The sequence below is a fragment of the Corella eumyota genome, chromosome 4 (genome assembly GCF_963082875.1).
Source record: "Corella eumyota chromosome 4, kaCorEumy4.1, whole genome shotgun sequence".
NCBI lineage: Eukaryota > Metazoa > Chordata > Ascidiacea > Phlebobranchia > Corellidae > Corella > Corella eumyota.
This window is the reverse complement of record NC_137493.1, coordinates 3,618,242-3,642,110: the sequence shown is the minus strand read 5'-3', so window position 1 is coordinate 3,642,110 and position 23,869 is coordinate 3,618,242. Positions and strand designations below refer to the sequence as shown.

Genomic DNA, 23,869 nt, shown 5'->3' with positions numbered 1-23,869 from the left:
CAAAATATCTAATAAAAGTATACCGCTTACGAAATCTTGCGTAAATTTCGCTTCGGCTACAAAACTTTACCGAATCTTACGTAACTTACGCAAACTTTCGTACGTGTGAACGACTCTGTTCATTTTAAATTGTTGCGAAATCTTACAATAAGTTACGTTGCGTTGCGTACGCCGTGTGAACGGGCCTTAAAGAGTAATTTCTTTACCATAGTAGGTTTTAATATCATACTACTGATTTATTTGTAAAACTGAGCTGTAAATTTTCATAGTGAACTTTTAATGTTTTGCAAATTGTTTTATATTAGGTTCGATTGCCTATCAGCGGAATTTAAAGTTTTTGTTAAATGACCAGAGCTGAAAGAAGGCACGAAATCACATAACTAAAATATTCGATTTTTTCATATTAATTTGAATTACAAACGCACGCTTTTACCATTATTTGAAACTATTGCAACATCATTTTTTTATCACCTAAAGCTTTAGTGGCAACTTTTTTTCTATCGCATTGCGACTTAAACAAGTATTCAGCACATAGAAAGCTAGCAAATCCCACGATAGAAAATCCAATTAAAACGTAAAGCTTGTGGTATACGCATAGGTATCGGCCAGATAAGTACATTAGAGCAGATCCTAGGGCAGAAAGAACGCAAAAGGCACTGTAAGCCACTTCACCGTTAACCGGAAAATATTCCACATAAGTTGCTACGAAAAAAAAATGTTTATGCTAATTAAAATACTATTTTTTACACCTAACGCTGGCAATTACATATGACTAGCATTGCTTAAAGTAATAGTTGTAAAAACTTACCTGCAATGTTAGATTGCCTAAACCCGTCCGAAACTGCCCAAAGCACTGCTAGGATACAAGGCACAATCCATTTCGTTTTCTCAGTTGGTATCCAAAACAAAGATAGAAACAAAATAATCATCTCAAGTACAAATGCAAACAAACCGAAACAAGCTCGCCCGAGTCTTGGTGAAAACTTTTCATAAAATATACACGACAAAATACCAACTGCGCCTACGAAGGACATCACTAAACCGACCTGGTGAAAATGTAATACGTAATGCTGATTTAACGTTAAATATAAAATCAAAAACGATGTCTATATAAATTTAATAAAGTTACAAAAATGTAGAGTAATCTTGTTTTAATTAAAAATAAATCTGTTGATTAGTTAAGGGGTTGTCATTAAAACCTTAACCAACTTTTTTTAATAGTTGACCATTTTTTGCACAAGTTATAATGGTTTTTTGACTTACATTTTCGACAGACAAAAGGCAAGATATGTAAGAACGCGTGAAATCCCCAAATAGAAAGGCTGTAATAAGCCCAAAATGTAAGTTCATTGGAATGATTAGTAACTGCTGTTTTGTTAACATATGTTTGCCAAGCTCTACTAAGTTTTTCAAAATTTTAAGAACCTAAAAATACAATTTTTTTTTTAAATATTTTATTTCAGTTTTTCTTTTTTTTTTAGTTTAAAAAAAAAACTTTTTTTATTAAAGTTTTAAACTTTCAAGTTATTTCGTTACTTACAAGATTTTTATTTTTTGCTTTAATTTTCGCAGTATTTTCGTTGTTTATTTGCAATTCATTTTTCTCAGCACATTCAAGAAGTTTAACATCTGTATTTAAAGGCTGAATTTCTATCGGATATTTTATAAAACAAAGATGTATAAAAAATCCGAGTAATTGTAAAACAGCATAAAATCCAAATAACAACAACTTCAGCGTAAAACTTGTAATTTCGTAGTTGTTTGCGTCGTTTTCGACTGATTTTTGGGCGTAGGAACATTGTTTTGATGCACAGTACATTATTGAATGTGTCGTGCTGGCATTATTACTAACCGGTGTTGTAAAATAAGATATATTGGATGGTATAAGGTTTCTGGTAACAAAAATTTAGAAGAGTAAATTAAATCGGTAATTAAGATGAAATAGTATTTACGTCCAATATATTGTTATTACTTTGGTTGGCTATTGATAACTTCGTTGTCGTGAAAAGTTTTTCCAAGGCAAATAATGGCGTAGGTTGCTAAATTCCCAATTACCTAAAAACATTTTGCATCGCAAAAATTTTTTTTTGATGAAGAAATTTATTAAATCACTTACATATAAAAATTATCAAAAAATATAATTTGGGAATAAATGTTAAATGAAATTTTATTTAAATAAAATACAATGTTTCTTACTAAATAACTTGACATAATAGCGAAGAATTTTCCAGTAAATCTACGGATATAAACTCCAGCGTCTGTTTCAATTTTTGCAGAATCAAACTGAAAAATTCGAGCCTCTTCTTGTTTAACTTGATAGTACTTGCTTCCATAATGTGATAAAAATGCGAAAAACGAGGAATAGGTTATCACCTGGCCAATTCCGATACAGACTGCACCAGTAATTAAGACAAAGGGCTCTAAAAGCAAAGTGATTTAAAAATATTGGGGCTCTTCTTTTAACAATTTTTACATTAAAAAAACACCATTTTTTAAACTAATTTTTATACATTATAGTTGTTTTGTATTTCTTACTTGGATAAAGGTTAACAAGTGTATAGATCAGATACATTACATCGGCTAAAAGTAAAGCCCGTCTAGGGCCTAAACGACGTAGTATATACGAGTTAAAAGTTATTCCAATAATTGCCGAGGTTGCATAGGCTACAGCTAGGTTCGTAGTGCCAAGTTCATTATCTATATTAATTGAAGACTGAAGACACACCACTCCTATAAATGCTGAATACAGAAGCACTGCTGCAGATCCGAGGTAATAGCACTGAACAGTAATTAGACGTCTTGCATCTTTGTAAAGCCTTTTATCAGGTAATTCTAAACGAGCATCCATATTTTGCTACCTTTTTTTCTATTTTAAAAATGGTTTCAGAAAGCTAAAGAAAAAACAACGTTTAATTAAGTTATATACTTTCATAGTCTCAACGTAAATACAGCAAATTTTTTAAGTATAGAGCTAAGAACAAACATTTAAAACAAGCTTAGTAAACATTTCTTAAAATTTTACTGGACATCGGTTTTAAAACAAACAATTGACGAATAAACGGGAAGAACGTTTTTTTGCGCAATGTTGCGTTTTTTTAATTCAAAAACATCTTGTGTTTGCATTTTTAATTTGCAATGAGCGGAAAATTGTTGTTATTAAAAAAAGGTTTATAGAAAGCTCTTTAAGAAAAATAATACTACCGTACATTTTTATACTCTAACTGTAATTTTAATACTAAAAAATGTAACATTTATGATATAAATAAACTATTTTATAGTATAAAATTTTTAAAAGTTTTTAAAATATGTTTAATTATTACTTAATACACAAAATTTAAATAATTAAGTCAATTTTTTTTTTTTTTTTTTCTAAAAAAAAATTTTTTCTAAATTTAAAAATGTTGACAAAAAAACATTTTTTTAATAAAAAATCTAATAATTAATTCAGTGCTTATATTATTCGTCCAAAAACACAAGAAGCTGTATTTTCTTGCGCTGTTCCCAGCCCGAAGTAACTGACTACTTTAGACACAGCTTGCGTTTTAAATGAACCTAAAATCAATAGCGTAACACAAAAAACATTTTGGGCATAACTTTATGGAACAAACTACCAAATTTAAAAATTATATATTAGCATTAAATTCAATTTTAGTCAACAACGCAAACAATTTGGATTTCCTTCGCTCTTGACCAATCTCACAGTAGCTTATGTTAAATAAATCCGCATAAGCTAACTTTAAATTTTCTAAACAAATATTTTTTTTGATGTTAATTTGAAATGGAATTGTTATTTATTTGCTGACAAGCTTTGGCGTATTTTTCTTCCCTATTTTAACAAGTTCCAATGCTTTTAACTATAACTTGTTTATCGAATTTGCGGGTTATTTAACAACTCCTTTCACATGGGAACTCTAACCTCGTTTTTTTCTGGTATTGAATCATTTTTTCAACGATTTATTACTGCTTTTTATCAAGTGCAAATGTTTGTTTTAAAAACAGATTTGTTTTTTAAAAAAACAGGCAATTTCGTTATATTGAACGGACGCCACTCAATAATGGATTTCGACTTAACTTGAATTTAGAATTTATTTCAGTAAGAATTACCCAGAATTTTATATTCTTGTAAACAACCAACAAGTAAGGACAGTTCCTAAAATTGATAAATTCGCTACACCACCACAGACAAACCACATTTATAATAGCTCTGCCAAACAAAACAAAATCAATATAAAACACAGCCAATTTCAAAACTTATATATATATTTACAAAGCCAAAGGTAAATTTAAGTTTATTTACATTTAAATTCAATTTTTTAAAATTCAATAAAACGTATTTAAAAATAATCTGTGATATTAATTTTTTGTATCACCTTTGTCTTTCTCAAACACTACATTATTTAAATCCTAAGAATCTCTCACAGTCACTGGCTTGCGTAATCATTAATTATTTACCTATGCTACTGTGCTTACAACACCAATATATCCCAGAACAACTAACTTTAAATAATATAGGCTACATTAACAAAATAAAATTGTAGTCATAAATACATCATTCCTTTACAAATGATATACTAAAAGGTCGTACATACACTAAAACTTTGAAAAAATTATACCCTGACCGTCGCTAAGTATAAGACAATAGCTAAATCAATAGTCTAAAGTGTGTATAGTGGTGACAGAACAGCACTTTTTTATTTACACTGCTACACTACAAATTAAACTGAACTGTAAGGTTCAACAAATTTTTCAGAGTATGCGGTAGGCACTGGTAGAATCTGTGTCACTACGAGTGCTTAAGGGGCTTTTAAAACAAAAGAATTTAAACTGATTGAGAAATAACAATACCATTTAAAAAATCAACATAATAAAAAAGTTGTGTTTGCATCATTTTTGTAATAATTCGTGAGTAAACTGCATTTAAAAGCTTTTGTAACTAATTCTACCGTACGCATTTTCTTGTTTATAAATATTGGGTTTTCCAGGATATGATAAATTGACGGTTGTTTTGAATAAAACAACCTAATATCTGCATACAAATAAATATTTGCCATCTTAGGCTACAAATTCTTCTTATTCAGAAATATATTTTGTTAATTTTTCAAATACCTCGTCACGTAATAATATCATTCAATGTTGATTTCTGCAGTTCAAATGGCTAAGATTTTGCATGATTTTTCGATTGAATTTAAAATTGTTCTACTCTATAGACATTTTGGGGACGCCGAATCTATTGGAAAGAAATTGTTGGAACGGATTTAAATGGAAAAAAACAAATGGAACGGAAACAGTTGGAACGGAAACAAATGGAACGAATTTCATAAAAGCGGATTTTTACGGATTTATTTTTAAGGCGGATTTTCAAAATGTGAAAACAAATGTAAAAAATTTAATTTTAGTAAGTGATGTACAAAAAAATAAAAAAAAATAAAGCAGATTTAAATTAAACAGAGATCAACAAGAAAATTTAACTGAGTTGTTGGGCGTTTAATATTTTTCCGCCAAAAAGTTATCTGTCAAAAAATCCGCTTTATTAAAGTTCGTTCCATTTGTTTCTGATTTATTAGTTTCTTCCATTTTTTATATTTTTTCCGCCAAAAAGTTATCTGTCAAAAAAATCCGCTTCACTAAAATCCGTTCCAAATATTTTCGTTTCATTTGTTTCCGTTCCATTTGTTTCTTTTCAACAGTTTCTAGCGCCCTGACATTTTTAGCAACCATGTTTAATCCAACGAGGGAACATAATTTGTTTATTGCAAATCAAACGCGTAAATACTTAAACATTATAACAACGTGAAGTTAAAAAAGGGCCATTAAGCAAACACTCAAATAAAACAAAAATTTTGAAATTATATGTTGACTAAATCTAACGCATGCACAAATCAAAAAAAAAATTATAACACTTTACATAATACAATCTATTCCTGTGGAAGTAAAAAAATAATAACAACAACAAAGGCATTTGGTGGCGAAGAAAAAACAAATAATATATTGAAGAAAAGTTGGTATGTTTTGAAGAATGTAAGTTACAATTGGTCCTATTAGAAATAAAGTTTAACGAAATGCTGGCTAACAAAACTGTTAAGACTTTCACTGGAATGGATTTTGGTCTCATAACTTTACCGTTACTGAAATATTTATTTCTTTTACAACAGCTTATGTTCAATATGCTGTACAAATGTTCCTTAAAAGCCGCATGTTATTAAGAAAAGTAAAATACATAATACTCGGCTAACAATATACAGTGATATAAAGAAGGATTCAACTACCATAAAGGCAAAACTAAAACAGCGGTTTATGCTAAGTTGGGCAAATAAAAAAAGCTTAAAAACCCCCTGCAATAAACATTTATCGCATAGATATTTGAAAGAAGAATTGCTTGAAAAATAAGCAAGTATAATCACTTTATTCTATAATAAGGGTTATAGAACATGTTACAAACCTTATTAAAATAATTAAAATTAGTTTTAAATGTTAAAATGTTTTTAAATCAATGTTTTAAAACACCTGATGTTTGATTAAAAATTGTTTCACTTGCAGGTCACGTGACTGGGGAGGTAGGTGACTCTGCTTCAAAATCTGTTCTGAACAAACTAAAACAAAAAACATAATGCAAAATGAAAATTTCTCCAAATACTTTAATAAAAAGAGGTCAATTTCACAAAACCAATTCATATTTAGAATGATGGGTTATTTTTTATTTAAAATATTTTTTTGTCATTGTTTATATTCTTATATTTAAGGGTGTAAACAGATCAAAAGATTATGGGCATTTGAAAACATTTTAACCTATTTTAATAAAAAATGACATACCGAGGGGCAGTTTTAACTGTTTTGTCCCTGGCGTTTGGATTTTTAGTGGCAGCAAAAACCCTTGCTCCAAACTGTCGCAATTGAAAACTTGACGTTGTTAAATATTTTGGAGGCAAACCATGAGACCTGGACAAAATCAATGACTCTTCTAAAGCGCATGCAGTGGTGGATCTGAAAAAGATTGAAAACATTAAAAGTTTCAGAAGCTTAAATTAGAAATTTAAAAATGTTTTATGTAAAAAACAGTGTTATTTTTAAATTGGTTTTTGTAAAATTTTCGTTAAACTTTAAACGAGGAAAATTACAAACTACAATAAAGTTGTCTTTTTCCGAAATTGTTTTAAATAAATGTAAATATTTTTGTTTATTTGTTATATGTATCCGAAAAATATTATGCAAAACTGTAAATATTACAACTTTATTTCATTGTGTAGTCTCATCGTTTCACCGAAAACATATCCTTTTTTGAAATAAATTTTAACACCCTTATTTATTTGATTATGCAATAAAATAAAATCTAGATTTTACCTTTGTACACCGTTGTTGCATGCGATTATGTGGCACCCCCCTAAACGGCGACAGAATTCAGCAGCTAGGGTCAGCACTCCACAACCAGAGGGGGCTAGACTAGGTTTCCCGTGTCTTGGTTTAACGTTAGCTTCAAGTAAAGTCATTATCTCATCCAAAGCATTTAGTGGGCGGGATAGCTAAATATACGCAACGATATTGCTGGTTTTAGATTTTCTTTAAGTAAAGTATATATATAAAGCTTACGTTGAAGTATTTCTGCCACTAACTTAACAAGAAAACTACCAATAATAAAACAAATGATTTTAAAATATAATAGTTTAAAATACATACCCTGTCCACAAGAATAGCCCTTGCTTCGGTATCTCTTGGAAGCTTTGAGCGATCCAAATGGAAACCCCGAAACCGCTTGTAATAATCGTAAGTCTTTGCCAAAGCTTTTTCATTAATTGAATTGCTAAAGTCTTGCATACTCACGTCTTGTTCATATAACAAAGCTCCAAGATCTTCCAAGCCTAAAAGAAGTGTATAAAATACCATTTATAAAAATATCTTCAACAAACTATTACAAAAAATCAAATTAAATTAAAAGCAATATATTGTTCCTGAAATACATTAATTAACTTGAAAATATAATGTAAGAGCTTGATTACGTTGTGCAGTTAAAAATATTAAATATAAACTAAATTTCTTACCGTGATTAAATATAACTGGCATTAATTTGACTCCTCCACCTGCCTGCAGCCTAGGTGGAAGTTTAATGAAAACGTGTTTGTCAAGATGAAAATAAACTTTTAATGCACATCTGTTTCCTTCCATCGAATACCCGATTCCATTTACTTGATAAATATAAATATTTGATTAACATTTTTTTTCGTTACTCTATTTTATAACGTAGTTGCGCGAGTCTATTAGAAAAGTATTAATTTTTTTTAAATATAAGTGTGTGTTATTGTTACTTAGGATTTATAATAAAAACTCTAAAATGGTTACAATAGTACAAAAAATGGCACAACTTATTTTATAAATATGTAATGGTATATTAACAATCTAACCAAATATACTAAAGCAATTAGTAATCAAAACTAAATATAGCTAATAATGCATTTAGTAATTAAAACCTATTATAGTTAAAATAAAAGCAAATAAAATGATTGAAAATTGTTGTTTAAAATAAAGGTTGAAGATAAACAAGTGATTAAATGATCACCCACTTACCGTCAATATGTACAGGGCTTGTTCGACTGAAATTGTTGTTAACGTTGCATGGGCATTCTTTAGTGCAAAAATAAAACAAAAGCATAGCGATTTGAGATTTGATGAAAAAGAAAACATGTAAAAAATAGGTTAAAAATCACCTTCGAATGATTGTATATACGCATAATCAAAAATAAATAAACAAAAAAGGGATTTTTAGAACTATTTTTTTTATTAAAATGTTGGTTTGTTTATTAAATTGTTAAAAAATTAAACTTTTTTTAATAATATGTTACTAATGCACTAAAAAAAAACTTATAGTTATTCTTACATGCAAAAATCACTTATTGATCATAAAATTATTAATAAAAACAAAAAACCAAAGCAAAGTTAAATTGAATGTAAACTAACCATTAGGTTCCACATCTCCGGTGATTGCACGAAAATGAAACGAAACTCTTTCAAGATCATGGACTCCAATACAACTATCTTCTAACATTGCACATTCTTCAGGCTATAAATATCAAATAAATAACAAATTTAAAGTCAAAACATCAAAAATGTATTTTGGTGTATTTGTTTAAAAGTAAAATCCTAAATTGGCAACCGTTTGAACTTTAAAATCATTGTTTCTCTATGATAACAAGTTTTTTTTTCTATATCAATTTTAGGTGATAGGTTTTAAATTTTTTTGGGGAAGGGTGTGCTGTTATGACGTGATCGAGCTATCCGTAAACGCCGGGCTCAAGGGCGAACAGTGTGACGTTGGTGCGGCTCGAACCCTAATCCTTTCGGCTCGTAGTCCGACGCCATGACCGGTTCGCCACACTACCGGACTGCTATAATACTTTTTTTATACCAAATTTTTTTATACCAAACTTGATAACAACTATTAGCTTTGTCACAAAATGACAGGTAAATATATATATTTTTTTAAGTTTGTTTTTTTCATTAACAAATTTGTTTCACTTACTAGATTAGGGTTAAGCATAGTAATAAACATGATGGCTACACCGATTGACATACATTGTTCCAACCACTTCTTACTTGCTTCTTCAGATCGGACTCCGTAAGCCTGAAAATAAATATTTATTAACACTACTTATTATTTTTTTTTAAATTATGCTAGCAACAAATTTTTTTCATTTAAAAAATAAAAAAATAAATTAATCAGACCTTCATGTTATTAAATGTTTCGCCAATTGCACATCGCAGTTGAGTAGAGAATGCTGAAATGGCAGTTACAAGAGATTGGCTAAAAACTTTGTCTCTTCTAGATACCAATTTAGGATCTAAAAATATAGACGAATATCTTAATGATAAGAATATAAACGTACAAGTAATAGTTCAATTCAGGTTAACAAAATTGATTCACAAGATCTTTTAAAAATTTGGTTCTCCTTGTGAATCATTGTAAAAAGTAGTAAGGTGCCCTTTTTATTATAACTAGCAGTAAAACAATATATATTTACATATAAAAAATGAATATTTGCTTTTAAAATATATATTTTGTGATATATTGTACCTTCACTAAGTAGAACTGATAAAACAAGTTGAGTTCGAACTTCGTTCACATGCCGGTCAACCGCTTCAATTAAAGTGTTGATGACGTCCGCAAATTGTTCGGTACCTTCACAGACCGAAAGAGCCATTTTGATTGCGTCATCACTCGTACTAAAAATAGAATCGTGAAAATTTTATGAATATCATCAATTTTAAATTTTTTTGTTTTATTTAAAATTTTGAAAAGTTGTTACTTTCGCTGACAGCTTAAATAAGGTATTCCTTAAAAATTACCTTGCAGTAAGTGCTTCAATAGTTTTGGAATATTGTCGCTTTGGCGTAGTCTCTTGCGTATTGTCAAAAACCTTTTGAACGACCTCCGACCGAACTAGTTCATTTAAACTATGAATCTAAATTAAAAAACAAGCATTTTTAATCATGGGTCTTTCGACTTCTTAAACATAGGTAAAACCTTATCAAATCTGACCTTGCTTAAAAAATGTTCCATAGTGCCTTGTAGTTTATCAAGAGCGTCGGTAGAAAGGACAAGATCGATAAAATTTAAACTTTCAACTCCGTCAGAGGAGCATGTACTTTCCGTGGCACTTATCAGTGATATACGGTCCCGACCTGGACATACATTTATGTTTAATTATTGTTAACTAAAGTCTTTTTATAATATTTTATAATTCAAATAGCTTTAACAACATTTTTAAAATAATAAAATAAAGAGAAAATCTTTATTTTAATTTTATTTTATTTTTTTCTTAGCTGTAGTTTATTTTTTTACCTGAAAAGGTAACTCGAGAATGGGGTCTGCCACCTTTCGCTCTCATATTTACTGAATTCGGTGAAAGAGGATTACCAGTCGGTGATGGTGAACTAATAAAGAAAGTTGTTAAATTATAATTATTTATGTTATAAATATGTTAAATATAGGACAATAAATAATATATTGCATTAAGAAAGTACTTTTTAATGCTATATACAACAACATAAAATATTAACTTAGATTATAAACTTACACTAAAGAAGGTAGTGAAGTTGAACCTTTTAATCGTTTATCGTCGTTCGGCGTTGCTAGGTGATCACTAGAGTTAGAAATTGTTGATAATCTGCCATCAACAGGAGGGTGCTCTGTTCAAAATTCAACATTAAATCAATTATTCAGATAACTAGTTACGTTTTTTTTTGCTAAAATACTAATCAAATTGTAAAGACATCCAAAAGCGACAAACATATAACTAACTCGACAAACATAAACATATAACTAATTGCCTTTTTTAAACAAAACTAGTTCAAACCTTTTTTTTAGCTTGATTACTTTTTTATTCTAAAGGACATTGTAAATAAAAAGATAATTTAATGCACTTTATTTTTAACAAAACTTGTTCAAACCTTGTTTACTGGTTTGCTCAGTTGGATTGGAAAAGTTGAAATATAATTGTTTTTCGTTTTGTTGGTCCTCGCTTTGGACAACCATACTTCCCCTGTTGCTGTGAATCCCTTAAAGTTAAAAAAGCAAAATTAAATGTTATTTACAATTAAAAAATAAGTAATTAAACAATTATTTGAAGTTTGTATTAATTTAATATTGCAGTAATATAAGATTTTTGTCATTTCCTAAAAAAAAAGTTATAAATAGAGATTTGACCAAAAACCATATTTTCTACAAATTCCTCTTTAAAGACGTATGTTTATTAACCTCATAATTGTTCTAAAATGTAATTATAACAATACACAAATCTATATCTTTACGAATGAAACCCTTAAGTTTAATTTTTATAATTTTTTTTAAACAAAAAAGTCCAGAAAATCTATATTTTATTAATAATAAAAAACCTTCTTTATACCTGAATCACATTCTGAATCGTTCCCTGTAACAGATCCCTCATCCAATAAAGATTTTCTATTACTTCCATTAATACTTGATGCTGGTTTCTTTTGCTTCAAGTCTTCATTAGTGGAATTACTAGGATGTATCTCTATTGTTGGTGATGCTTGATAAAAAAACAACTTTTTTTAACAAACGCAGTTTATCGTTTAACAGATGAAAAAAAAATCAAAAAAGTTAGAAATATGTTCTTTAACAAATTTAGTAAAGATACAAGTATGTAAAATTGTTGGCGAAAAATTAAAGTCAAGGCTTACTTGGTGTTAAAATATTTTCATTGTTGTTTTCTGACTCAAGAAGTGAATCATTAGAATCACTTTTTCCAGTACTCATTTCGTTCTTGTTTACAGCATTCTAAAAAACAATATATAGGTATGCTCAAATCATTATGATGAATGAATTTTTGACTGCCAAAGTCAATTGCTTTTTCTTTGGGTGGCATTTTAATTATCGTAATGTTGTAGCAAATTAAAACTAAAATTTACTAATAAAATGTAGACATACAAAACAGTATAGTCCAATAAGCTGTATTATATAGATTGTGTTAGTGGCATGCTTTAGCTATTGCACATAACAATGGTATCATGTTCCTACAGTTTACACCGTATACATCTTATTGTTTTATCATAATGTAGCTGCAGTCACAAAATATACAAAATCAAGCCTACCTTTTCATTCGCGTTTTGTTTTCCCTCAAATGCAGTTGGCGGTGTAACAGGAGTGGCAGGTTCTTCACCTGCATATTCATGGTCATCGCTGAGTTGATAACTTGAGTTCATTGGAGCAATCTGAAACGAATTTCGTTTTCCGTCGGTTCGGGTTTCAGAGTTCAGGATGCTAAAAATATTTTAAAATAAAATTAACTATTAGAAAATAAATTTTTGAATTAAATCAGTAACTAAATCAATATTGTTAATATTGTTAAACCCAACTAATAGAACCGTGAAAATTTTTTTAATAAAAGTAAAAAAATTAAGTTATTTAAAAAATATCGTTATCAAACTTTTCACCCTATAAGTTGACATTGTCCTTGTCTTAGCTCTAGCAAAGCGTGGTCAAGTGCTACCATAAGTTGCCTAATAGAGTCAAGAAACTCAGTATTACCCTCAACCCCTCTTAGCACAGCCATTAAGCCATGCCCCTCCTTTCCCTTAGTTCGAAACGAAGGGGCAGCGAGGCATGTCATCACGTGACTTGTGTGAACCATATTAGCTGCAGAAAAAACAATACTAACGTTTATTAACTTATTAAGACAAATAATAAAGAGTTTAGAAATATATATACAATTAACAATGTTAATACAAATATATATTGTGAAGTGGAAAACTTCTACCTGGATCAGTGTATTGAGTTTCAGCTTTAGAATCCAGAAGACCCATTCCTCTTAAGTTATATTTCTCAGAAGTGTGGCTCACCTTTGTAAAAACAAGTTTAATGATTTGATTAGCAATAAATTTATCCAAAAACAACCATTAAAAAAATTTTGTAATTTTTTAAATTTAGAATCTATTTTTTTAATACAATTACAAATATTAAAGTAATAAAACAATTACTAAAACATTAGATAAATGTAGCTTAAATGTTTGTACCTGCATAATGTTTACATGACAATTAGTTGGACAAAAGTCCTTGGCGACCATTGCTGATGGTTTTTCTCTTGCTTCCTTATAAGATGGCCACATGTAAGATGCTAGATGACGTTTAAACTAAACAAATATAATCATTACGTTCAATTTTACTATGTACTGGAAGCTATAAAATACAGTATTTTTATAGTATATGTGGTTATTGACAAGAAAATATTATATACGTTTTAAAAAACTTGACTTCTATTTGTAAATTTTAACAAACTTACCCTTTTATAACTTTCAAGTCTTTCTTGGATAACTTCATATCTTAAACTTCTTCTACGTTCAAATACCTCACTTTTATTAACAGCAATAAATGGAGCTATTTGTTCCAGAGCTTGGACGTCCGCCAACACCCTTTCATCCTCTGCTATCAGCACTTCCAACAGCTAAGAAAAGCAGTCCATAATTCGTTAACAATGGCAAAACAAATACTATATGAAGTACTACATATTTCGGTTAATATTTACTTGAGCTGAAAGGTCAAAAATCGAAGGACTTTCCGACATTTTTTCCATCACATGATTGCGAATTCCATTTAAATTATCGTAGGAGAATGTGCACATACGTTCCAAGTGACGGTTACCAACTTGGAGCTATAGATAACAATTGTAAGTTGTTAAAAAAATAATTGGTGCTTAAACTAGTTTAGTTTTAAATTACCAACAACACAATGCTTCGTTAATGCAATTTTGAAATACCTGTAAACAAAAATTGTCTTGCTTAGGAATGGAATTGGTGATAACATCTACGTCCCTAAAAAAAACAAAAACAATGTCAAAACCAAACAGATGGTAAATATAATATATAACGAAATGTAAAATCTCTTCATTCACTATGTTATGTATGTGTATAAAATTTATTAAAACAAAGTGAACTTACTTTTTCGCCTTTTTTTGTCCCAGACTGGTATGATTAATTCCAATCATCATAGCTAAATTTTGTCGTTTAAAACTTCCAACTTTTTTAAGTCCAGAACCAGGTGTATTAAGGGAATTACTGCTACCCGTACCACTCTAAAACAAAAATAAAAACTGAATTAAAATCACAAATTAGACAAAAAAACTGTCCCTGTGTGTTACATAAATAGTCGTCATCTGTATTAAAATATCAATTTAAAAAAAAAATAAAAGAAAGTACTAAATTATGTTAAATTTAAGTATTTTTGTTAAAATTTACTTTGTCAGAGTCGTCGGATGATATTGAAGCCTTTCTTTCCCGTTCTTTTTCCTCTTCCTCTCTCTTCTTTTCAACTTCGGGAGGAGGAAGTTTGCATCCATCACGGATTGCTGCAGCCACTGCATCATGAGTGTCCTGAGAAACTGGTTTTCCATTAACCTTTGTGAAGAAATGTATAACAAATTATTATTAACTTAACCAACATTTGTTAAAATATTGTTAAACTCTTTAGGTTAAAAACGCAAACAAATTTAAAATTAACTGTTTATGTTTTAATCCCCTTAACTACAATTTTAATATTTTTAATAGTTTTAATATTTAAAAATGTTTAAGCTTTTAACAGAACAAAGTTTGCCAGTTTAATACCTTACCGAAGTCAAAATAAAAATATTGCCCACCTTTAAAATTGCGTGTCCTTTTACAAGGCCCTGATTCATTGCCATGCCTCCCCTTGCCACAGCATGAACCACACAGGGATTCGAACCACGGATCTGAAAACCCATTCCTTCACGAGTTACCGGGATTCCAACAGTTCTTAAAATTCAGGAACAATTTTTTTTTAAATTTGGTAAAAATAAACATAAATTTATGATGACCAGACTGATAAAAACATAAATATTAAAAAAACTCAAGCTGTATCAGTTTTCTAGGTATTTATTTTAATCTACATTTCAGAGAATATTACATTTTAGCCATAATGCATTACTTACAATTCATCGTCAGATTTGACTGTTATAAAAATCAGTTTAAACTTTTCCAAATTATGACGTAATACACAATCGAGATGTTCTTGTGAGTAACAAGTGGTTATGACGTCATTGTTAATCTGAAATATCGTCATGCCAGGCTGAAAACCTTGAACCTGGAAAAAAAAATAGTTTTAGTTTAAAAGTTTTTTTACAAACCGTTTTTTTAAGGCAACACTTTTTTATAATAAAGAAAAGTGTTTACCTGTGCTTGTGAACCTCGTATCACAGCAGTTATAACGACTGCCAGTTGTTGTTTAATAAATTTCGCTTCAAATCCAAGAGGTTCACTTTCAGAAACGTTTAGCTAAAATAAAAAAAAAATATTACATGTTTACATTGCATTTGTTAACAGAATACCAATATTCCATTCTACAAACTTTAAAACAAAAAAAATATTATTAAATTTAAGAAGTATAGACATGGCTAATGTTGCTTCTTAATTAAAAAAATAATGTGTATAAATTTCAGATTTTAAAAACTTTTTAAACCTGTTGAGTAAAATATATTTAAACGATTATTGTTATATTTTAACACTTTATCACTTATGGGACTTGTAAATTCCCATTAGATTAAAGTTATAAAAATAACTCTTAATTTCGCTACATAAAGGTTATTACATGACAGTTAGTTAAATGTAACGTTTCCTGTTATGATTGCCTAAAATTTTGCAGCTATACCATTAGCTTAATATAACTCGTAGAAACCTAGTTTACCAAAACAAATTGGCAAATGTCCATAAATTGGCCCATCACTCGACAAATTTTAGACTTATTTACTCTTATAAACCTAGTGTTAAGTTACATTTTTTTAAACGTTATTAAAAAACAAGCATGTATATTGAACAACTTACAAGAAGTAAAGTTTTTGTTTTGTAAGCTTCATGAAATTTGAAGTCGGTTTTGGAGGTTGACTTTCGAACTAAATCACGAAGTTTGCTTGGCTCACTCGCCTCTTCATCTGGGAAGAACTTAAATAAGGAGGAGTCGTCTTTGAAATCTTGCTTATCCAAAGCTGGAAGTAGAAATTACATTTTTATTGTGCAATTACTACAAAATGATATTTTACAAAAACAAAAACACTTACATTACAATACAATATACATTATACTAAAAATATTACGTTAAAAGTATTAGGAGGCACAGGATTGTAAAAACACTAAAAAGTGCACAAAAAACTTTCACAAAAATGTTTATCATAAACTATTTTACCATGATGTAAAATTCCATTTTCGCACAAACTTTGACCAAGGTTTATAGCTTCTTCTCTGCTTTGGCAATCACCCTGATCCAACAACCAATCCACCCATTTCTTTGCTTCAATAACTTGTTTGTAACTTCTAAGCTGCCTATCTTTATCCCTGCGAAAAATTGTAATATTTCCATAAAAAAACATTGTTAAAACTTTACACTTTTCATAAAAATTTAGAATTTTTAACCACTTAAAAAAGTTTTTTTTATTTAAAGTACTCTTTTCTTTTTAAAAACATATTTTGTCCAATGTCATATCTAACTAAAAATAGTTTACCTAACAATAGGTTGAAATAGGCAATGTATTCTGCAATAAATTCGCAACCCTTTGGCCACCAAGTCTTGGCTTTCGCCTCTTTGTTTAAATGTGCCATCGTCGTACCGAAATCGAAAGAGTACAGCTTCGTTTTTGAAATGATGTTTATCAAGAACTAAATAAAATATACAAATTAAATACCGTTAATTGTTTTTTTTTCTATTAAATCTATTGTTACAAATTTTAACATTAAAAAAACACAATTTAGACTGTCAGTACATAATAAAACATGGTTTGATTTAGTTGAAATAGTAATTGGTAATATTTAATTGCTTTAGGAAATTGAATATCATTATTTTTTTTCTGATATACCATGATGTATAATTCCACAATCCAGCAACGCCTGACCCAACAAAACAGCTTCATCCACGCTGTTTGCTTCTTTATTTTCGACCAGCCATTCAACGAAGTTACTAAAATTTATGTTAAGTTAAATATTGAATTTAAAAAAACTTATTTTAAAAAGTAGGCACTACTTTGATATTCCAAGACCTTGAAAAATATTTTGCAATCTAAAGTTTATGATGGTGGCCTTAAACGAACTATAATAAGGCATACTTAAATACACTCCAAGTAGCTTTTTGAACTTGTTAACAACATTTTGCATTGCAATAATAACATCCTGAGTTTATACATAGATGTTTATTTATAATACAATCCAAGCATTATCACCAATACTCACTTTCCAAGCAATGTTTTCGGATAAGTTCGAAGTTTTGATTTTCTATCCTTGATTATACCTTGATGTGTTGCTTTGTAATATATTTTTCGACCTTTACTGTGCATTACGTCCATTGTATCTCGTTGATCAATGTTGACTTTACCTTTTTAAGTTATCAAATAAGATTTAACATGTTACAATTTTATCGCATTAAACTTGGTTCTTATTTAATTAGCGATATGCGAAAATCAATAGCAAACGAATTTGATTTTCGTTGATAAATGGCTTTATTAAAATAAAATGTAAATTTAACATGGAAACTTTTAAAATGAGTTAGCCCTAAAGAAAACTTTTAGAAAAGGACATAAAGTTTTTCTCTTACTTTTTCTTCTTTCTCTTTCCATTATAAATTCATTCAACCAAGATTCCTTTTCTTCTTTATCTTTAGCAAGAAGGACAAACCATTTATTTTTGGCGGCGTTGAGGACTTTCCAACCGTTCGTTACGGTGTATCCCCCACAGTGAAAATCAGCTAAAAACATTAAAAATAATAAAATATTACAACTTCATACACTAAGTTTAACAAATTTAGATATTTCTTACATGCTCCATCTTCTAAGTTTTCTATTTCCATCAGTTCAGTTGAGATTCTTCCTTTGAAAAGACATTTCTTCTGATCCACCACAGATTTTTTTCTTTTGATCTTCTTGCTTCTTTGTATAGTCCCCGTTTTGTTATTATCATTTATTCTGCAAAAAATCATGTATTAAAAAAATGCAACCAACAGGAGATATTAGGTTTTTAATTTTTATTAAAAAAGGGTAATGAAAAAAGTTTAAAAAAATGTTTGTAGTTCGATGCAAGTTATAGATAAACAAACTTTAACGTAAATACCCTTTTAATCCACAAAAAACATGTTTTCAATAAACATACCTTGGTAATGTATTAGTTTTCTTTGCGTACACAAGCAAATGATCAAATAAAAAGAACTGTCGTTCCTGGATATTTCCCGCCGAGATTTTAAGCAACGCTCCTTGCTTTATTAACCTTGAGCAAATATCAGTTAAATTTGCCCCCTGTACAAAAAATGCATAAACATTTAAAATTAAATGCTTCTGAACTTAATTTTTTTTAATTTGTTAAAATTTTAATACCATCATACAAAAAACGAAGCGCCAAACAAAGTGTTATATTGTATGGTTCAAAACATGCCATAGTTAATTAATTTTGAAAGCTGCATATATAGTTGCTATAGAACTCGCTATATAACTATTATAACCGTTTAAAATGTATTTCTTTAATTTTATACCTCCCAATTAGCAATAGTGGCTTGCAGGTCTTCCAATTTTTCAAGTTGTTCCAACTTTCGTTTTGTTTCGTTGACGTTCGAGCACACTTCTTTCATTAACTTCAACGCTTCGGTGACGTCTGCGTGATCTGGGTGCTCCATGGGTGTTTTTTTCATCAGTTCCTATCAAAATAAATTTAAACTGTTTATATAAAAAAAAAATTGCAAAATAAACATATAAATATTGAATATCAGATATAATATTACTTAAAAAATAAATGAATTTTTTTACATTGTTTTGATTGCTGTGGTTTAATTCTAATGAACTATAACCTAAACAATTGTTTTTTTGCGTTTAAGAACATAGAAAATTTGGTTATTACTCACTCTTAATAGCAGGGGGTATTTGCAAATTCGTTGAATAGGTGTTAGCAGAAACCCTTCCATAGAAACGTCATTAACGTAGTTTCCAAGCAACAAACAACCCTAAAAAAACATAACTCTTAAAAATAGAAATTTAAATTTTAGAAATCATATTTGGATTTCTTTACAAATGTTTTTAAATAAAAACTGTGTGTGTTAACGATATGTCTTTAGTTTTGTTTTGCAAACCCAACTAGGTATTTTCTCTTAAACATATCTTGTATTACTTATACCAGGAAGCAAATCGAGTAGTCAGACTTTGAGCAGAAATCTGTACGTCATATTACAGTGGATGATTAATCACTATATGGTGCGTCAATTCCTTTAACGATACAGGCGCTGGTATATTTTTAATAATTTAAATTTCATAGAATTTTTTTAAATAATAAAATAAATTAAAGAAACAGAAACACACTGTTGTTTACATGTTGTAGTAACGTGTATACAACTTTAAACGTAAGTTTTTTTAACTTCTTATATATCAACATTTAAATTTTCAAAGATATTTTTATTAATTAGGTTTGAAGACATTTATCTTATGATATTTTTCTAATACATTAATAAGTGCCGTCGTAACATGAAAATAGTCCCAGAAGCATGTTACATAATTGTGTTTGTTTGTTTAATATTAAAGTAATATGTAAGCTTAAACACGATATAACTAGTAGGAGAAATGTATCCAACACAGCACTGAATGACAAAATATGACCAATTCTGAACATTAGCACGTTGGTGTTAAAATAATGAAACAAGTTACTCAACTAGAAAACGTTTAATCGGTTTCCACATTATTATGTTATTAGAAAATTAACATCAAGTAATATTACTATTCGAATATGTTGAATCAAGCTTTTTTAAATAGGTAAGCTATTTTAACGATAAAAGCATTGAGAAAAAACACCAATAATATTTTAAAACCTCAATTTTGCTACGGTTTAAAACTAATTTGCTCTATATTGTTCCTGAACAATTAAATTTAAGGTTGCTGATTTTTAATTGCCAATAAAAATAACATAGGTTTAGATAAAATTGATTGTATGGTAATATATAAAAAAATAACTTACAAGAATAAAACCTTGAAATTCTTGATTTTCGGTTAGTTCGTTCAGTTTCTTTTGTGCCCGTTCGTGATTTGAACAGTAAGGTGCATATACTTCAAACTTTTCTCTCTACAAAATTAAGTTATATTTAAATTACAAAAATAAACTAAGAAACAAATGATTGATAGATAAATAAAATGTTATTTACATGTTTAAGAAAAGCTTGTCCTATCTTCATTTCGTAAGCAGGTTCGGGTGCAAGTGCTTCTTCAATACTTGCTAACATTTCTTGGTGGAACTATAACAAAAAAGAGGTTTTTAGTCTCAGTTTACAAACATTAAAATACTTCAAATAATTTTAAGGTCAAACATTAAAATGTGCCACTGTCAATGTAAAAAATATTACAGTATCCAAGTAGAATAAATTTATTTAAAGTAATAAAGTATTTTGTTGTAGCAAATCCAAAGTGTTAGTATTATTTGTATAGTTTGAACTCCAATACATATGATATTATATATTTGCAAATAAATAAAATATAGGTAAAGTTAATGAATATATAAAAAGCTAGCTATAACAAAAGAAAAAATTAGCCTAAACAACACAAAAACAACTTAAAGAAACCGAAACCAAATATAACTTGTTACGTTAAAACTTGCTTATTTGCAGTTTCGTTGTATACGTAATATTTTAAAAACAAAACCATAATTTTTTTGGTAATTTTAAGTTTCTTTTCATAAAAAACTTATCGCTGTATTAAGATATTACAATCTTTTGAACAATATAAACGGGTACAGAGACCAAAAAAAGTTGCAAAATAAAAACATAAAAAAATCTTTAAAAAAATTAAAAACCAACAAAAAATTAGCAATTTAAAAATAGATTAAAGCAAAAATTATCGCACAAACTTGGGGGAGAAATCTAATAACTACCGTAATTTAAAAAAGGATAAAACTAGGCAATAATATTGCGCTTACTTTGTAAAGATCCTCCACGTTAGATAACAGCAGAAGAACAGAACCTGGTGGAACTAATTTGTCGTTTTCATCATCTTCCCTGTTTTGCAATCTTTCCATGAAAACCTTACAAATAAAAGTTAAAAAAATTACAAAGATTTAAAATTACAGAATATTTGATTTTGCAAATTAAACGCTGAAATATTCACCACTCTATTACGAAATGAGATCACTCGTACTTGACGGTTCTCGATAACAATTAAAAATGCGAGAGTTTTTTTTAGAACCGTATAGTACAAGTGATCCAAGGAATGTAGCAATTGTAAGTTAAACAAAATAACTTACGGAGACCAAAAACTTTAAAGTTTCTACATAATCTCTTTCTGTTTTTAGGATTTCTTTGAGAACGTAAGTCCTCATTCGCATTGTTTTTTCCATTGGCTCTGCCATTGTTTTCGTTGTTTTGATGTTCTTCGTTTACACAAATTGTTACGTCACAATGTTTAGTTATCTTCCAGTGACGTCATCAAAATCCTATGTGCGTCTTTTTTAAATATCCATCGGCAGTTTTTTTATGTTTTAGATAAGTTTTAAAAGCACTTAATTCTGAAACGAAATTAACGATAAATCTTAAAATTAAAAAAAATGTTATAAATATTTATCGGTACGGGATATCATTAATTAAAAACATATACTCCTATCACTAAAGTAATTAATATTACCTGTTTTAAACTTTAAATTTAGGAGCAGAACAAAACAAAACACGGCCTTAATAACATAGTTGGTTACGCCTAATAATAATTTTTAAACAGCGTAAAGTTACAAATTTTCTGACTTAAGTAATTTACTATAAACTTGTAGTTGTAAAAAGGTAAAACTTTCTCAAGAAAACACACAAATTATGCTGACTAAACATATAAAAAACACAATACCCTAGCTAACTAGATGTCCATCAAAGTACTTTATTATAATTCGTTGCATATGCAAATACAGATTGTAACTAAATATGCAAATGTAAGAAAACTAAAACTTTAATTAGTAAAAATGTTTTTATTGTTTCTAGCTATATCAGCACAGGCCAGCGCTCTAGCTAATATAGTTTTGCACATACACAATCTTATTTCCTGTAGCGCTCTCACCAAAAGCAAAAGAGAGAACTAAAAAGAGAGAGAGAATGCCTCTCCTTATTGCTCTCAACGAGGAGAAGAGAGAGAGTGGGCTTCAGTGAATTTCCGGCGTTGCAAACTACGTCAGATTTAATACGCGATGAATGCGCCAAGGAGAAACGCGTGAAAAACCCACAAAACGTAGTAAAATGAAACCTGCACAATTTTTTTGCGTTATAAAAAGAAAAAGCTACGTTTAAAAACCAATGTGATTTTAATATAGAGAGAGATGTGACGTATAGCCGTGTGTATACAATATTTTGTTTATAAGCATGTATTTGCATAAACATATACAAACAAAATTTAAACATATTTTTTGAACGCTTAAATCGATTAAAAATTCGCGTTTTATTTTTAAATCTTTTGATCTTTTAACTACCGTCGCGGTAAAATATCATGTTCTATGATATTTTATTTTATTAACTTTACATGAAAAAAAGTTTGGCCTTTGGGAAAAGCGCGTTTTATAAATCGGAGAATAAATTTCGCTCTTAATGGATTCAATATTGTTATACAAACCGGGTTATTAAAATAAAAGTAATTGGATATCGTTAGTTAACCACAACGCTTTATATTTTCTTAACCATTTCCCATGATTTTGCCACAGTTTAAAAACAAGCTATTATTTTACAATCTGCGTTAAAACCCTCCCATTCGTTTCTAACATTAAAAAAAAATATAATGACATTTACGATAATGTCATAATTTGTATCCTTTTAAACCAAACCACAGAACTAAGCTTTATATTTACTTAACCTCGATTTACATATGTTTATTATTAGACATGTCTACATACTTAAACGTTAATCCAAATACGATCTACACTAAGGGTACAAAAGTGACCTTAAATTACTGGTTTTGACAAATCGTATTAGGAAGTTATGAAAACGTCAAATTGTCGTCTGGCGAACGGATTTTGTCCAAATGTGATTTGAATTTTAAATTTAAAGCGATACTTTATCAAAGTCCAAATATAAAACAGCCTAAAAACAACAAATTTATGTTCTTACAATGTCGTATATATATAAATATCTTTGTGTTTCAACATTACGTTTTTACAAACCAAATTTAACTCCAGTGGGATTTGCAAATAAGTGAATTGATGAATGACCTATTATTACTGCACCGCCACATCAAAAATATAAATTAGATAAATAACAAAAGTTGTTATATCTTAATGGTAATTGCATTACAAAACTAACATTCTGTTACGATTTTTTATAGGTTTTTATACCGACATTGTGAAAAAGTGTGTTAAAGCATGACAACACAAATGATATTAGTCT

At 28.9% G+C, this 23,869-nt stretch overlaps 2 protein-coding genes across 2 annotated transcripts; both read right to left on the bottom strand.

Annotated features, from left to right (window-relative positions):
• Nucleotides 1–445: 445 nt before the first annotated feature.
• On the bottom strand, nt 446–2,848 carry LOC145749871 (protein unc-93 homolog A-like). The gene is made up of 7 exons (XM_082565751.1): nt 2,536–2,848; nt 2,197–2,393; nt 1,973–2,055; nt 1,541–1,892; nt 1,264–1,425; nt 809–1,046; nt 446–702 (listed from the first exon to the last, which is right to left on the bottom strand). The coding sequence occupies exons 1-7, from the start codon at nt 2,846–2,848 to the stop codon at nt 446–448; spliced, it is 1,602 nt and encodes a 533-aa protein (XP_082421877.1).
• A 2,883-nt stretch (nt 2,849–5,731) lies between these two features.
• Nucleotides 5,732–22,019, bottom strand: LOC145751583 (phosphatidylinositol 3,4,5-trisphosphate-dependent Rac exchanger 2 protein-like). The gene is made up of 42 exons (XM_082567763.1): nt 21,763–22,019; nt 21,439–21,543; nt 20,672–20,761; nt 20,488–20,592; nt 19,388–19,486; nt 19,022–19,183; nt 18,646–18,788; nt 18,316–18,461; nt 18,095–18,244; nt 17,734–17,875; nt 17,364–17,464; nt 17,013–17,166; nt 16,697–16,845; nt 16,339–16,499; nt 15,691–15,792; nt 15,450–15,601; nt 15,138–15,273; nt 14,740–14,898; nt 14,443–14,576; nt 14,262–14,316; nt 14,031–14,156; nt 13,788–13,949; nt 13,522–13,638; nt 13,266–13,347; nt 12,943–13,144; nt 12,601–12,769; nt 12,190–12,286; nt 11,892–12,038; nt 11,437–11,544; nt 11,064–11,175; nt 10,829–10,920; nt 10,526–10,668; nt 10,333–10,448; nt 10,061–10,209; nt 9,712–9,827; nt 9,509–9,610; nt 8,947–9,049; nt 8,034–8,177; nt 7,672–7,853; nt 7,339–7,517; nt 6,811–6,981; nt 5,732–6,590 (listed from the first exon to the last, which is right to left on the bottom strand). The coding sequence occupies exons 1-42, from the start codon at nt 21,865–21,867 to the stop codon at nt 6,539–6,541; spliced, it is 5,421 nt and encodes a 1,806-aa protein (XP_082423889.1). The 5' UTR covers nt 21,868–22,019; the 3' UTR covers nt 5,732–6,538.
• Nucleotides 22,020–23,869: the final 1,850 nt, after the last annotated feature.